The 14,930-nt window shown below is 39.0% G+C and overlaps 1 protein-coding gene across 4 annotated transcripts in view; it reads right to left on the reverse strand.

Moving 5' to 3' along the window:
* Positions 1 to 112: 112 nt before the first annotated feature.
* LOC131523963 (FERM domain-containing protein 5) overlaps positions 113 to 14,930 on the reverse strand; it is a 119,748-nt gene continuing 104,930 nt past the window's right edge. For all 4 annotated transcript variants that reach the window (XM_058750632.1, XM_058750631.1, XM_058750633.1 and 1 more), the window contains one exon: positions 113 to 4,756. In XM_058750632.1, the coding sequence (XP_058606615.1) occupies positions 4,164 to 4,756 (593 nt within the window). In that variant the 3' untranslated portion in view covers positions 113 to 4,163. The remainder of the gene's footprint in view (positions 4,757 to 14,930) is intronic.

Here is a 14,930-nt window from a genome sequence, read left to right on the forward strand (position 1 = left end):
AGGAAATGGTTATTAGTCTAATTTCTTGAATTAGCAATTTAGAGAACCATCTGATTAATTCCTACATCCAGCATTTTTGCACTGTGAACTATAAACCACAAGATATCTCAAACTCTTTTGAATGTTTATTTCAAGTTTGAATATTTCCATGGCACCAGTTACAAGGGACTATCAGTGAAACAATTTCTTTATACCATTTTCATGGAAGGTTTCCTACAGTACAAAGATGATTTTGGAATGAATCTGACTTAACAGGAACTGCGTTTGGCACAAATTTTGTATATAGTTCAATATTCTTATATTCAGGAATGAAACGGCAACCTTCAGTCCCAAATAGAAAAGATGCAGATTACAGAAAAACACGCCCACAGACAGACATCTATGCATAAACAAATGTGCGTGTATATGCATATCTGTTGAAGGGACTGTGGGGGACTGGCAAAGTGACACAAGCACAGTACAGTAAATGAAACATGTTGCCACCACTGATCTTTACAGGATCTCAGCGCCATAGTGAATCTTAAAGCTACGGTTCAGGTGAAGTCAGATTTTACCAAATAATTTGGGAATTTGTATGCAAGCATGTAAGGAGCAGCTCATTCTAATGATGATGAAATTTAAAGTCCCTGGTAGAATAATTATCAGAACTTAACCAAGTTGATCTGAGACGTCACGCAGCTGCTGTCTAATACGAGTGGTTCATTGAATTACCTCAAGGAATCTCTTTTATAAACATGGAGGACTTACTTGGAATGCGGTCCAAATCTCTAAAGATCAGCAGCCACTCAATACGATTTCACAACAGAATCTAACAGCTGTAGCCACCAATACCAGATCTTGAACATTAAAATCACCGTCTTTAATAGGTTTGCTTGAAGCTGTAAAACTTTGTTCATGCTGTCAAGGTATATTTGAAGCCGGTGCAGTGCTTTATCTGCTGTGTACAATAATACTCCTGAAAGTCTACTTTTTATAAGTGTCCTGGCAAGTGTTTAACTTCCATTATACTTACACTTGCATACTAAGAAGCATAAAAATACTTCTGTACAAAGTTCACAGAGGGACCTTGTGAAATAACCCAGTTAGATAATTACAGAGATGATCCAATTTAGCTGACAATTGTCCTTTACAGGACCTTTGCATTCATCACAGTCAAACCTGGCCATTCCGCACAGTACAACAAAACTGTCTAGAGACAAATGTATGAAGTAGAAGCGCACAAGGACAGTAGTAGCAATTGCCCTTGATCTACTAGTCTAGGAAGCAGCGCACCAGTTGAAACTTGTGCAATAGGATTTCAAGGATGAAGAGAAGCGTAAAATTTCAGAACAACAGGACACTGGCATTTCAGGATCCAAACAAGATAAGTGCTCACAATGAGTATAAAATGTAGCAAATTTTGGCAATAAATAATCGTCATATAAAATGAGCCTTTTAGTTAAAATGCAATTTTGCGTCTAACTTAAAAGGAAATGGATTCATTCCAAACTCCTTAGAAAACATCAGGTAGTCTGACTTGCTACACAACAGCACAAAAACCATCAAAATGATTAATCTGTATGATTCTATAATTCAGGTTATTGCTTATTGAATGGCGCTGCCATGCAGGACTGACCACGGAGGCTACATAATGCTGTCAATGAGTAAAATTCGATCCACTTCAATTCTGTTTTTTTTTTGTTTTTTCTCAGCTCAAAATCCATTTATTGATATTCTGAATCAAACCCCATCATCAATGGCATGCATACTCATCAGAGCAACACCGTTGTATTATTGTACTGTGAAAACTGTTTGATCAGATTCTACAAAAATATAAATGGACTTATGCCACCACAACCCTGTTATAATTTGGCACATCAGAGATGTTATAAATGCATGCATGGATACTTGTCAAGGTAAGAGACATGCATAACTCCAATGGCCCTCTCTATTTTTAATGCGTTTCAGCAGTTTCTTCTACGGTTTTCCATGCGTCTCATATTTGTCCATCGTAGCAAAAACCAGTTTCAGCTCCTGTGGTCGGTGGAAGACAGCGGTTCTACCAAATGGTTATAAAGGCATGTGACCTGACTAACAGTAATGGGTTTTACTAGCTGAATTGTGCAGCGTCAACTGCTTCCTAAACCACATCTCAGCCGTCGTTTATTCACTAGCACCATAGTGATTCTTGCCTCAAACACAACAGCAGATTGTGATTGGTGGATTGAAGCATGTTCATTTAAAATAACTGTACTAGTAAAGCCAAGCTTGTGAGCTGCCACAAACTAATGCTAAAAGCTGCAATTATTGTGAGTACCAGTGTAAGATCTAAAACATCCCCCAATTACCACTAGCTGTTACTTGTCTCTCAACCCTGGACTCGTTTTCACTGTACACAAAAATAAGTCCGCTCCTTCTGCATTTTGCATTCACTTCCTCTATTTTTCACTTTCTCAAATACAAAAACACTTACATCAATAGCAGTTTCAAAGGGGCAGGCATAAAATAGATCATGTATGGTAAAATAAAATCCCTGTCCAACTTGCATGCCACTGGAAGAATCTTCTGTCTTCAAATAAATAATATAGACTAATCAGGACGTAGTGTACTAAAGACTAAACCTGGCCTTCTAGTACATATTGCCAAAAGCAGCAATTTAAAATATGAACATACACTGTCTTTTGGCTAAAATTTGTATAAAGCCATCAGTATTGTTCAAATGGAGGGCCAATATACAAAGCACAGGGGCGGTTTTCTCATTACTGGTTAAGTGAGTGAATTGGAAATGGATTGTAGATCTGGATTAAAATCTTTTGACAGAAACGCCATAGATTCTAGACCTCATCTGGAACACAGAGCTAAAAAAGGTATAATTTAATTTTCAATAACAAAATAACATTTCAGTTTCTGTTAAAATATACATGGAAAAACTGTTGATATATTAGGAAACTAACTACTTTTTGTACAAAAAGTACAGCATTGTTATTGTAATTAAGAATAATCATAGCATGATATCCACAGAATACAAACTTAAATCCAAGATCGATATGGAATAAAACAAAATTATTTCTTTTTACAATGGGATTTCTTTCTATTGAGAGACTCAGAATGGAAAATTAAAAAAAGAATTATAATAAAGCAAACACACATTCATGAAAAAAAATGATGTACTTATTTCTTAAACCAAACCCTTACAGTATTGCACATCTACTGTAGCTAGATTGGTTCTATGGGTGCTAGTTGCTTTTAACTCAATCATGTTAACTTTTAACAGATACTGACACTATTGGGTAACATGACAGAACACAATTTATACCAATGAATTTTTCTGTATCCATTAGAAAGAACCTTTTTAAAAAGAATTCTACTTCACAGCTTGCTACCGCCTAAACACAATTATATTCCTAAAATGTATTTGACACCCTAAAACTCAAGCCACCAAATACAGAACTCAAATGTACTCATCAATTTTATTCAAATAACATCATTTCCACTCTTTCCTCAGCTCTCACGTCCAAAATAACTTGCACATTCTTACCTTACATATAACCCTCTGCTGATTTGATCGTTGATGTAATAAATTATAGCAGCCTTCAGAATTTACTAAGAGTTACACGACGGATGGATATGAATTATGCATAAACTCGGAAAAGGATTGGTTTTCAACTTTCTCGTGCTTTCCAAACCCACTATACCATACCAACTTGACTTAATGCACCACATTCTTTAATAAGACTTTTAATAATTATTATTTTAAAATAAATATAAATGAAGGCAACATTCTCGTTGCAACAAAATATTTCATATTCCCTATTTAAGGAACGATATATTCTTCTCAAGTCTTTGAATTAAGTTTTGTTTTTGTTTTTTTCTCTTTTTTTTTTTGTAAAAATAAAATACCTGAAATGACCTGAAATCCAAAATAAGGAAACCAAAAAAAAAAAATTGTCTTTGCAAAAAAAAAAAAAACGACAAAAATAAAAATGGACGGGGGAGAAAGAACTAAAAGTGGAAGAGAAGAGGAGCTGTGGGCCTGGTGGTCCACCGTGTGGCAGCAGGAGTATCATGAAAGAAGCTTGGTTCATGGGACAGGTCGATGCCCTCCGTCTCTCTCTCTCTCTCCACGTGTTTAGCGTCTTCTCGACCCCAACAAGGGAGGCTTTACGAGCTTTAGTGCCTCATTTTCACTTGTTAATGAGCAGCCCGCCCACCCAGCGGAGCTTGCAGGCAAACCACCGTCTGAGGGGACAAAAGTATTCGTAATGGAACTGCTCAAACTCGGGGGTCTGGCGGATATCACGTAAAAATGCAATGTCAAGATCGGACTCAGTGAGGATGATGAGGAGGAGGAGCAAGACAAAGAGGAGTCCAATGGTCACAAGGAGCAGACGGAGTACACTTAAAACAAACTTATTCACCTGTTCCGTCTCGCTGAGCGCGGCCTCCCCGCCTGCGCTCTGCATGGGGCCCGCCGCCCTACTGTCCGCTCCTAGCTCGGCCATGTCGCCCACAATGGGTGTGCCCGCCTCCGACTCTTTCTCCTCCTCGATGCTGCAGGGGGCGCCATTGATCTGGCGCGAGGCCACCAGCTCCAGGCTGTGCTCGGCCACCGGTGTGGGCAGCACGCTGTCGGATGGACTGTAGGTCTCATCAGAGATGACCGCCGTCCCGTCGCTGGAGTCCGTCACCTGGCTCCGCGAACGTGGGATGAAGGAGTCACCGTGGGACACAGACCGCACGGGAGTGGAGTGGGCACTGTCCCGCAAGGATTCCAGACCTGGATGGATGGAACAGGAAGGATAAGAGAGAGAGACAAAAAGACAATTTAATGAATTATAAGATATAAGATTTTGTGTGATTGCTTACAATAATTTTGCTCAAGTTTAATCAAGGCTGGGTTAAACATTTAGTGCTTTTCTAGGTTACCGTTGTGTCTAATGCAGAGTTCACACTGCATGAGTTTAGCCGCCGACAGGTTTTGCAAAAAATGCCAACAAATGCCCGAAATCTGAGGCAAATGGGTGCTCGTTCACGTGAGTGACAATCACACAGTGTGAATTATCAAAGATGCGATCTGAGAGAATTAGATCAGAATCAGCCCGTGAAATATTTGGCATGCTAAATCTGGATTCTGGCCATTCAAAATTCTGCTGTGTGAATTGAATTGATTTCACAAACTGGTTGTGAAAGTAGTTTGTGGACCAGACAGAGTTGTTGACGATATTGTGAAGTCATGCAGTGTGTAACCTCCTGTCGCCGATTCATTGTGCAATGTGAACACAGCAGCAACTGAATGCTACCCCAGATAGTCATGCAGTGTGAAAACAACGGTGAACAGACGACTTTGAAAATAGTGCAGTGTGAACTCGGCATAAGTTTGTCTTTAAAATGTCAATAGCTTCTTTGGTACCATAATTTGACCAGTAGGGGAGAGTGGGGTAATGTGAGACATCGGGTAATGTGAGACACCCCCTGTATCTAGGCAACGGAACACATTTGTGGTCATATGACCATTATGTTTTCAAGCCCCTCCCATTTCCCCTTGGCCATGAAGGAGTGGACCTCATGGTGCTGTGGTAAGCATGTTTTTTTTCACACAAATATTTTTTTTGCATGTAAAAGTAAATTTTCTTGCTGTCAACTTAATCAACTGTTGTGCCAAAGCAAATTGATTCAGGTAGAAAAACTTATATCATACATGTTGATGAACTACCAACATATAAAACCATGTGATGATGCGAGCTGAAGATTAGCCTAAATTGCTAAGAGAGATCGTTTTTTTTCTAAAATGTAGTGGTGGGGTAAAGTGAGACATGAGGCACAAGTTAAGTTTAATCTTTTTGACGTTTTGAGTGAAAGAAAGATGCTGGAGTGCGTGGCGGCGGTGGAGAGGGGGAGGCCGGGGGCTCCGGTGCGGTCCTCCCCGCCCACCCGGTCGGGTTAAAAACCTCTAACCCGAAGAAAAGTCGTAACACCGGCTCGTCGAGCCTGGAAAAAAGCGTGACAAAGGCAACACGATTGCCATGAGGATGCGGCAAAGGTATCGGACGTGAGGTGGCAGAGACCGCAAAACACTGGCTTGTCGAGCCTGAAAAAAAGCCTAACAAGGCAACATGATTGCGATGAAGCGGCAAAGGTATCGGGTGACAGAGACCGCAAAACACTGGCTCGTTGAGCCTGGAAAAAGCGTAACAAGGATGCGGCAAAGGTATCGGACGAGAACCTGTAGAAGGATCAACTAATGCGATGCTGCGGCAAAGGTATCGGACGTCATCCTAACTGATGCAATGATTCGGCAAAGGTATCGGATCTGACACGTTCCCTGGGCGGGTACCCTGAATGGCCCGGCAACCCTGCAGGGACCGTGGGTTTGAAAACCGTTTTTGGGTCCGGCCTTGTCCCGACACTGCTGTAATGATCCTTCCGCAGGTTCACCTACGGAAACCTTGTTATGACTTTTACTTCCTCTAGATAGTCAAGTTTGATCATCTTCTCGGCGCTCCGCCAGGGCCCGCGAGGAGCCCCGGCGGGGCCGATCCGAGGACCTCACTAAACCATCCAATCGGTAGTAGCGACGGGCGGTGTGTACAAAGGGCAACTTTCAAGTGTTAAGAAAGAAAAATTGCTTAATTGACCAATCCCCATGATTCTGTTACTAGTCTGACATTAGTTCTGGAATGTGTGGTTGTCAAGCTAGCTGTCAGGATTCTAACTGTTACAACATGTGTTGTTATGGTAGTTTCAGAGTGGAAATAGTAAGTGGATCAGTTTACCCCCAGCTGGTTCACTTTACCCCCTTGATTTCTCTGGTCTGCCTCAGTTTACCCCTAAGCTGGGGTAAAGTGAGACACAAGACAACTTTTTAAAAAACACTCATATTTTCACTGACCTTTATCCTGAATACATTCTGATAATTTCCATTGCTAGGAAACATCCTGAATTAATGGGAAATGTGAAAATTTTACTGATATATCATTTTAGCTCGCTTAGAGGGGAGCAAATGTAAAAAATGTCTCACTTTACCCCACTCTCCCCTACCGTGATATGTGATGTCTTTATTCAAGTGTAAATGTTTTTTTTAAAAGGGACATCAGATGAAAAATAAACTTGTACATGGTGTTTGTATATAAATGTGTTTTAGCAGCGTGTTACACCACCCTACAATGAAAAAATCCATTCAGTCCTTGTTTGTAATCCCCAAAAAACCTAAACAGTCTCAATTGTCAAGCCTTTTTCTGAACATTTTCTGAACAGTATGACATCAATGTTGCTCAGGCTCCACCCACGGCCACTGATGAACTATCCTGTATTAGCATATTTCTGCCCTCAGCCAGTTGTATGCGGTCTGCCATTTTCTCCATACTCGAGCAGCTGTAGCAACAACAATGTCTCATAAGCAATGCGGATGTTTTGTAGTTGGATATAAAAGTTAACATAAGAGTTTTCATTTTCTCCCGACATGAGAGCCACTGAGGACACAGTGGATTAGTTTTGTTTTTGATGGAAATGCACCACCAAATACACAAAAAAACAGAAGAGAGGGGTGGGGTGAGCAGTAGCTCATTATCATTTAAAGAGACATGCACGAAACGGCTTGCTGTCAACAGAGCCATTTTTTGATAAGATAAAAAGGGTGTTGTTTTACAGTACATGACCACTGAGGAATTTTAACCAAAGTATTTTGCAGACATTTCATGAAGACCCTAAAGAATCATACCATGCTATGTTTAATATTAAAGGTCCGGACAAAATTTATAGGCTACCTAGTATGCGAAAAGCAGTACATCAAATGAGTAGTCCAAACATGCAACGATTACAATACAAAATAATTTGAAAAAATGAGAACAAATTTCCTATTTGGCCTAGCCACGATCTAGTCTAGACACTCTAGAACTTTGTTTTTTTCAACTGGTGTGACGTAATTTTGAACAATCAGGTTTGTTTCAAGAATCCTAAACCGTTCGCCAAAGCTGGAAAAGTTCGCTCCTTAGAACTACCATTGATCCGTGGTGATTGTGCTAGGTAGGTGTGCTCTGGTGCTCCTCCTTCTTTGATTTGGAAATCTTCTCTGGTTCATTTCCTCCATTCAGTCCGTCTAGGTCAGACATCCACGAGTAAAACTGCGATACTGCAAAGTTTCTTGCTTTAAAGGGGTGGTTTATTGCAATTTCACTTTTTTAATGTTAGTTAGTGTGTAATGTTGCTGTTTGAGCATAAACAACATCTGCAAAGTTGCAGCGCTGAAAGTTCAATGCAAACAGAGATATCGTCTTTTAAAATTCTGGAAGTTTAATGCCTACAAAAACGGCTGGTAAGGGACTACAACGAACTACTTCCCGGGTCTGATACGTCACTGACCCAGATAAACCCTGCCCTCGGGAACATGGAAGGGGGCGAGGCCATGCTGTGCTGCTTTAGAGAAGAGGAAGAGAAAACTAGGGGTGCACGTAAAAATCTATTCATATATGAATCGCGATTCTGTCTTCTAACGATTCTAATGGATTCACAAGTTTCAAAACCAATGTTCTAAAGCAGCGGTTCTTAATACTGTTCCTCGTGTCGCCCTGCTCTGCACAAACTCTGCATCTCTCTCTCTCTCTCTCTCTCTCTCTCTCATTCAGATCGTCAGATCAGCTCCATTTTCACATAACAACGAGAAGCGTTATACATGGACGTGTGTGCAGTTGCCGTACTGTATTAAAGCTTTAATCAGAATAAAACCGTATATTAAAAGCTAATAGTAGCATAATAACAGCATATCTAAAAGTATGAGACAACAAACAAACAAACATACCATTAAGAGCCGTGCTTGCACAGGTTCTGCGCGATCCTCTTCACTAATATCCTCTGCGTCTCAATCGGGCTCAAATTGATAAGCAATATAGACGTTTCTATATTGTTATAAATCATTGTTTACAATACAACCGGAGCACATGCCGCTGAGCTGAGGGGCGGGACATTTAGACGCACGCTCGGCGGTTTAGTGAATCACAACACACTGAGCCAGCTAACCAATCAGAGCCCATCACCTATTTCTGAGGGAGGGGCTTCATAAAAACAGGAAGTAATCGAGGCGTTTGTCAGAGAAGGGACAGAGCGGTGTGGAATAAAGGTAAATTATATGAAAAATAATGCGTTTTTAAAAAAATGAAGCATGAACACATGTTAGACTGCACCCCATAAACACAATCAAGCCTAGAAAAAAACCAGTAAACCACCCCTTTAAAGCAATCTATTGTATAAAGCACTAAATAAATATGACGTGTCTTGACTGTCTTCTTACCACTGCCATTTTTGGTGTTTATTTTGCTATTTACATATTCATCTAAATGCTTCTCCCAGCAGGAGGGGTTTGACCTTTCTTTGACAGGTGACTGCGTGATTGAGTTGACCAAATGGCAGATCTTTTATATATTCTGACGTATATTCGAGTGCAAAGGATTTTTGAAAGAAAACAAAAAATGTAGGGCAGAAAATTGATTATATGCATCGGTTGATGATATGATTTTGAAATTTGAGTGTTGCACTCAAAAATGTAGGCAGATGAACAAAATATCAGCCATTAGCATTTACTTTTTCAATTTTTCTTGTTAAAACTATGTAAGAACATCCAATCAGTTGTGTCCAGTGTCTTATTCCGGCCTCAAAGGCTCAAGACCTCAAAGGGTTCATTTCATGCAATCTGACAAGTAGCAATTGCAAAGGACAGAAAAAACAACAAGGTGTGCACTGTGCTCGAGGGACAATATTAGAAGGGTCTCATGAAGGTGACAGGCCAAAATACTGAATTATAGGCTTGGAGTGCAGTAATGTGCTCAGAGCAAAGCAGACCAGAGTGCTAATGTGAAAAGACATTTCCCAGCTTGTTTGCCCCGATAGACACTGTACTTCAAGCCCCCACAGGCCTGGGAATCACACGTATTGACAGGCAAACAGCCAACTTACTGAGGTGTTGTAACAATTAGCAGCACACGGTCAATCCAAAGGACTAGACCTCACTATATGACATGCACATGTATATATAGCACACAATCTTAAATAGCTACTAACTTAGACTGGTATCACAAAACCTATTTAATGCCTTTCTATTATAATGCAGTACAGAAGTTACATGATATACAGAATCCATCTGAGAAGGGATGTATATTTCTGTTCTTAAACATAACTTTAACACCATGATGTTAAGAGGATTCGTCACAGTAAGTGACCACAGAGGCCACAAAGTGAGGATGCTGCAAATCATGCATAAATCCTTGCGCCTCAGTTCTCGCATACCCTTTTCCTCTAGGAACCCAAAGCAGAGAAGCATACGAGTTTTACTGAGCATTAGATTCTTGAGCGCGTCATTGCAGATATGTTACATCTCTATTCTGATGTGGAGGGATTAGGATTTCATCTTTTGACGATGTGACATTTTACTGCTCAACCAAAGGCCTCTCATTCACAATATTAAACATCCTGCCAAAGAGAAAAATGGTCACACATGAAAGCACGTCTGCTTTAGTGCATAAAGCTGAACTCAGCTCTCATTTATCTGAGTTTAAAGAACCCTGGAATTTAACAGCTCAGGTTTTACTTGAACTATGAGCATACGGTTGTAAGAAAAACTTGCGAAGCCTTTGTATTTACCTGTACTTCTGCATTAATAATTCATAAAAATGTGCACTGCTCTCAAAACTAAGTTAAAATAACAAAGTAATCTACTTTACTTGTATTCGCCAATACTGAAAGCGCTGTTTAAACATTTACAGACCAGACAGTAAAATGTGAACATTAACTGACTGTTAAATCTTCTTTAGCAGTAATAGCTTCCATCTATTAGTACGGTAGTTTGGAAATCCCTTTAAAATTGTTTAACTATTTGAACGGTTTCTTTAACTCTTCAGGTCATATATCTGGTGTTCTTTGTGTTAAACGCTCTCTTCAGCTCATGTCACATCATAGTGCATCCATAGAATTGATGACTGGACTGAGAGCACAATTTCTTCTGTGAAAGCAGTTCCACAGGTGAATTACTTCTGTATTGAAACTACGTCGTCTTGTATCACCGAGCTTCAGGTGATGAACGGCTACCCTGATATTATCATCCTTCTCTCACCATGCTTCACAGCTGGAATCAGGTTTTAGTTTCAGGCTGCAGTCCTTCAAACATGCTGCGCATTTCTGCAACTCCTGCAGTTTTTTTTTTCAGCTGCATTTCACACTGTCTTCTTGTTGTGATGTTTGCAGGATGGCAACTCCTTGAAAGATTAGTAACAGCACTGTATGTCTTACACTTGCAGATTGTGGATTAATGAATACCCAGGAATCAGTGGTGTGCAGTGTTCTAAAATGCAGAAGCAAAATCATCAAACATTTATTTTTTGTAAATACACGTCCCAATCACATTTTCTTGGTTAACAAACATTACTTACACTATCAGAAGAATAAAAACAAACAAAAAACAATTATATTTTATGTTTTTACATTAACTATGTAATCAGTTTTCTATTTTTTAAAACCAAGTATGAATCTCCAAATTTATTCCAAAATAATAACTCAAGGCAGTAACAATTTAAACAATAGATTTTATTTGTGAACTTATGTTCAGCTATTCTTTTTAATAGTTAACTTTGAACTATTTTTGAATTTTTTGGATCATCAGTCATCAAAGCTCGGTGAAATATTGGTCACAGGCACTGAGATTTACTTTAAATTTCACCAAGCCGATTACGCACTAAAAACTACCACAGATCATGTTTTCATACCATTTCAAGTCTTATTTTGACGTTACGAAGTGGTTATATCGAAGTGTGTGAGTTGTTTACTTCTTTTAATTAGTCTTCCTATTAATGACATTATATTGTTCATTCAGACTGATTGACGAACACAAGAGGCGGGATTTTTTGCATGCACGAATCACAGCCGATCATAAGCAGTCATATCCAATTATATCATAATGGAGGCATTGCCTCCTCTCATGTGACTTTCCGCCATTCATTCTCAATTACGCTCTACCAAACTCACGGCATGCTTAGGGGGTCTATTAAAACTCAATGGGCTCAGGGGAGGCAAGAGAGACGCGGACTCCTGTTGTAGCTTTACCTGCTGGTATTGCTGTTGGACAGTTTCTTTAGAAAAAACGAGTGAATACACTTTTCAATGTTATATTTTGTAAGTTGTTTTATTTTTGTACCACAATTTTTTTTTCTCATCCAATATTTTGAGGAGGCACTGCCTCCCTTGCCAAGAATGGTTCTACAGCTTTCAAGCTTCTAACATGCACTATTAATTATGATCAGGACATATGAAGAACCTTATTATTGATTCTGTCAATAACCAAACATTTCTTATCTTCAATCCACACATCTCATTGATTGACTTCAATTGCTCTTTAAAGATAACATTAGCCTGTAGGTTCACAATCCAAACAAGACTATGATTGTGTTTGTCTGCATTTTTATGTATAGAAAATGCATATAATTCAAATGATAATTCCAACTTCTCTTTGCAACTTACCCAAATAATTAAAATAAAATATACAGTATTGTTTAGGGGCGGTAAGATTTGTAATGTTTTTGAATGAAAATATGCTCAACAATGCTGCATGTATTCAATACAGTAAACAGTAATATTGTGAAATACGTAACTACAATTTAAAATAACATTTCTATTTTAATATATTTCAAAATGTAATTTAGTCTTACGATGGCAAAACTGTCTTCAGTGTCACATAATTCTTCAAAAATCGCTTTTATATGCTGATTTAATACTCATGAAGTTGAAAAAACTTTTGCTGCTTAATATTTTTAATAATTTTCTTTTATGAACAGAAAGCTCAAATGCCTTCACTGTCACTTTTGATCAGTTTAATGCATCCTTGCTCATTAAAAGCATCCATCTCTTTAAAAAGAAAATCTTACTGACCCCAAACGTTTGAGCGTCAATGCATGTTCTTTAGAATTAAATCACTTCACATCTCAAAGAGCTTTTTTAACTGACAACAAACACCATCACAGCAACACCAACAGAAACTCCATTACCTGCCTCTTTCTATTCTAACCCACCTAATCCGATTTCATCAAACCAAAGCAGAAATAAAATACATCTTACTGAAAAATACATTCAGTAAAACCTAATAATACTAAAAATCAATCTGGTGCACAAGCAAACACACATTAGACTTTACCTAAAGCTGTGGTGGGCACTGCGTAAGATGGTGAAGTCATGGGCAAAGGTGATGCCCGCAGCTGGTCCTGCTGGCCCGTGAGGGCTGGGTAAAGGGGCAGCACGCCCAGGGCCTTTCCCAGCATACGAGGCCCCAAACTCAGCACCCGGACCTTTACATCCCGATAGCAGTGGTTGATCATGCGCAGGTGGACGTTCACCCGGGTGGTGATGCGGATTAGGCACTTCACCATGTTTATCTCCGAAAAGCGAACGTCTGCAGCTGCCGGACTTCTTTAGTGGTTACCGGTGCCCTATTTCCACCGTGGGCTGCTGGGTAAAGGCTTGGCTGTGCTGGTAAACGGCAGAGTAGGCACCCAAGACGGCGGTGGCCAATCCTACCCCACCCAGGCCTCTCACCTCCTCCTCCCTTCTACAGCCAGTGACTTAAATGGCGAGAAAGCTCCTGTCTATTTTCAGAGGAGGGTATTAATACTCCTTGAAGACTCTCAGTCAGCACATGCAGAATAGTTGACTTTATCCTCCCCAGCTCTCTGAGCCGATCGCACTACAGACAAGAGCTCTTCACAACATCTTTAAGATGGTCTTTTTCTGTGTTGAATCACAGAGAGCATACAGTGACCAGAGATTTAACTACGCTGTCTATCTAGACTCATGTTGAGAGAGGGCAGGAGGGCAGTGCTCTGTTGTGATGCTAGTCTAACAGTCGGGCTCATTAGATGAGACCCAGAAATGAAGGGGTGGACAGAGGACACCGGTAAGCCTTGGATGGGTGGGACAAGATGGCACAGCTGGTGCAACAGGGAAGTGTTCGTACTGACTGTACACAGCTGGCACAGAAATAGAGTGTTGTGACTGACAGGAGCACCTGCATCTCCACTCCTCTGAGTGACGGCCGGTTCAGCCTCATATTACTGCATGCGGTCAACTTGTGAACTTTGGTTAGGGCGTGTGTACGTATAAATAAATAAAATAAAGAAATAATTATCTCTCTTTCTCTCTCTCGCTCTCTAATATATATGTTAAATAAATGTATAAGTAAAATATTTTTAGGAAATAAAAATTATATTCATTTTTTTTAAATTATATTAAAGAAAAATACTATTTTAATTACACACACACACACATACACACATATACATATATGAAATAGAAATTATAATTTATTTTTAAAATTATATTAATTTATGAAAAAATATCAATCTAATGATGAATACTTTTTTACTTAATATATTATACCTTTTACATAAAATATACAGTGTGTGCATAATTATTATGCAAGTTGATTTTCTGATTATATTTTTATTCCAAGCACATTTTACCAATTCCTCATGGGCATTTAATATTTTTTAAGGTAAATCTCTTTTTGGGTCATTTTCTCTATAAAGAAAACCTGCTTAATAATTATGCACACCTGAATATAAGGAGATTTTCACTTCCAGTCTTCATGGACAAATATATATATCACTTATAAAGGATTAAATACAAAATTATTAGCAGTTATTAAGATTGATGTGGTTTGGAATTGATAAAATCTGCTTGGAAAAAAATTATGATCAGAATATCAACTAAACAATAATAATTATGCACATACTGTATACTTTCAAAAGCACAAATACACAAAAGGCAAAAAAGTATAATTCATTATTTTTATATAAAAAATAATTGTAAATAGAATGAAACTATTAATTTTTAAAAACTGAAATAAAACATTATATTATATATGCTACTACACAACAAAACACTCACACACACATACATACATAGTAAAAAAAAAAAACACT

The sequence above is a fragment of the Onychostoma macrolepis genome, chromosome 18 (genome assembly GCF_012432095.1).
Source record: "Onychostoma macrolepis isolate SWU-2019 chromosome 18, ASM1243209v1, whole genome shotgun sequence".
Taxonomy (NCBI): domain Eukaryota; kingdom Metazoa; phylum Chordata; class Actinopteri; order Cypriniformes; family Cyprinidae; genus Onychostoma; species Onychostoma macrolepis.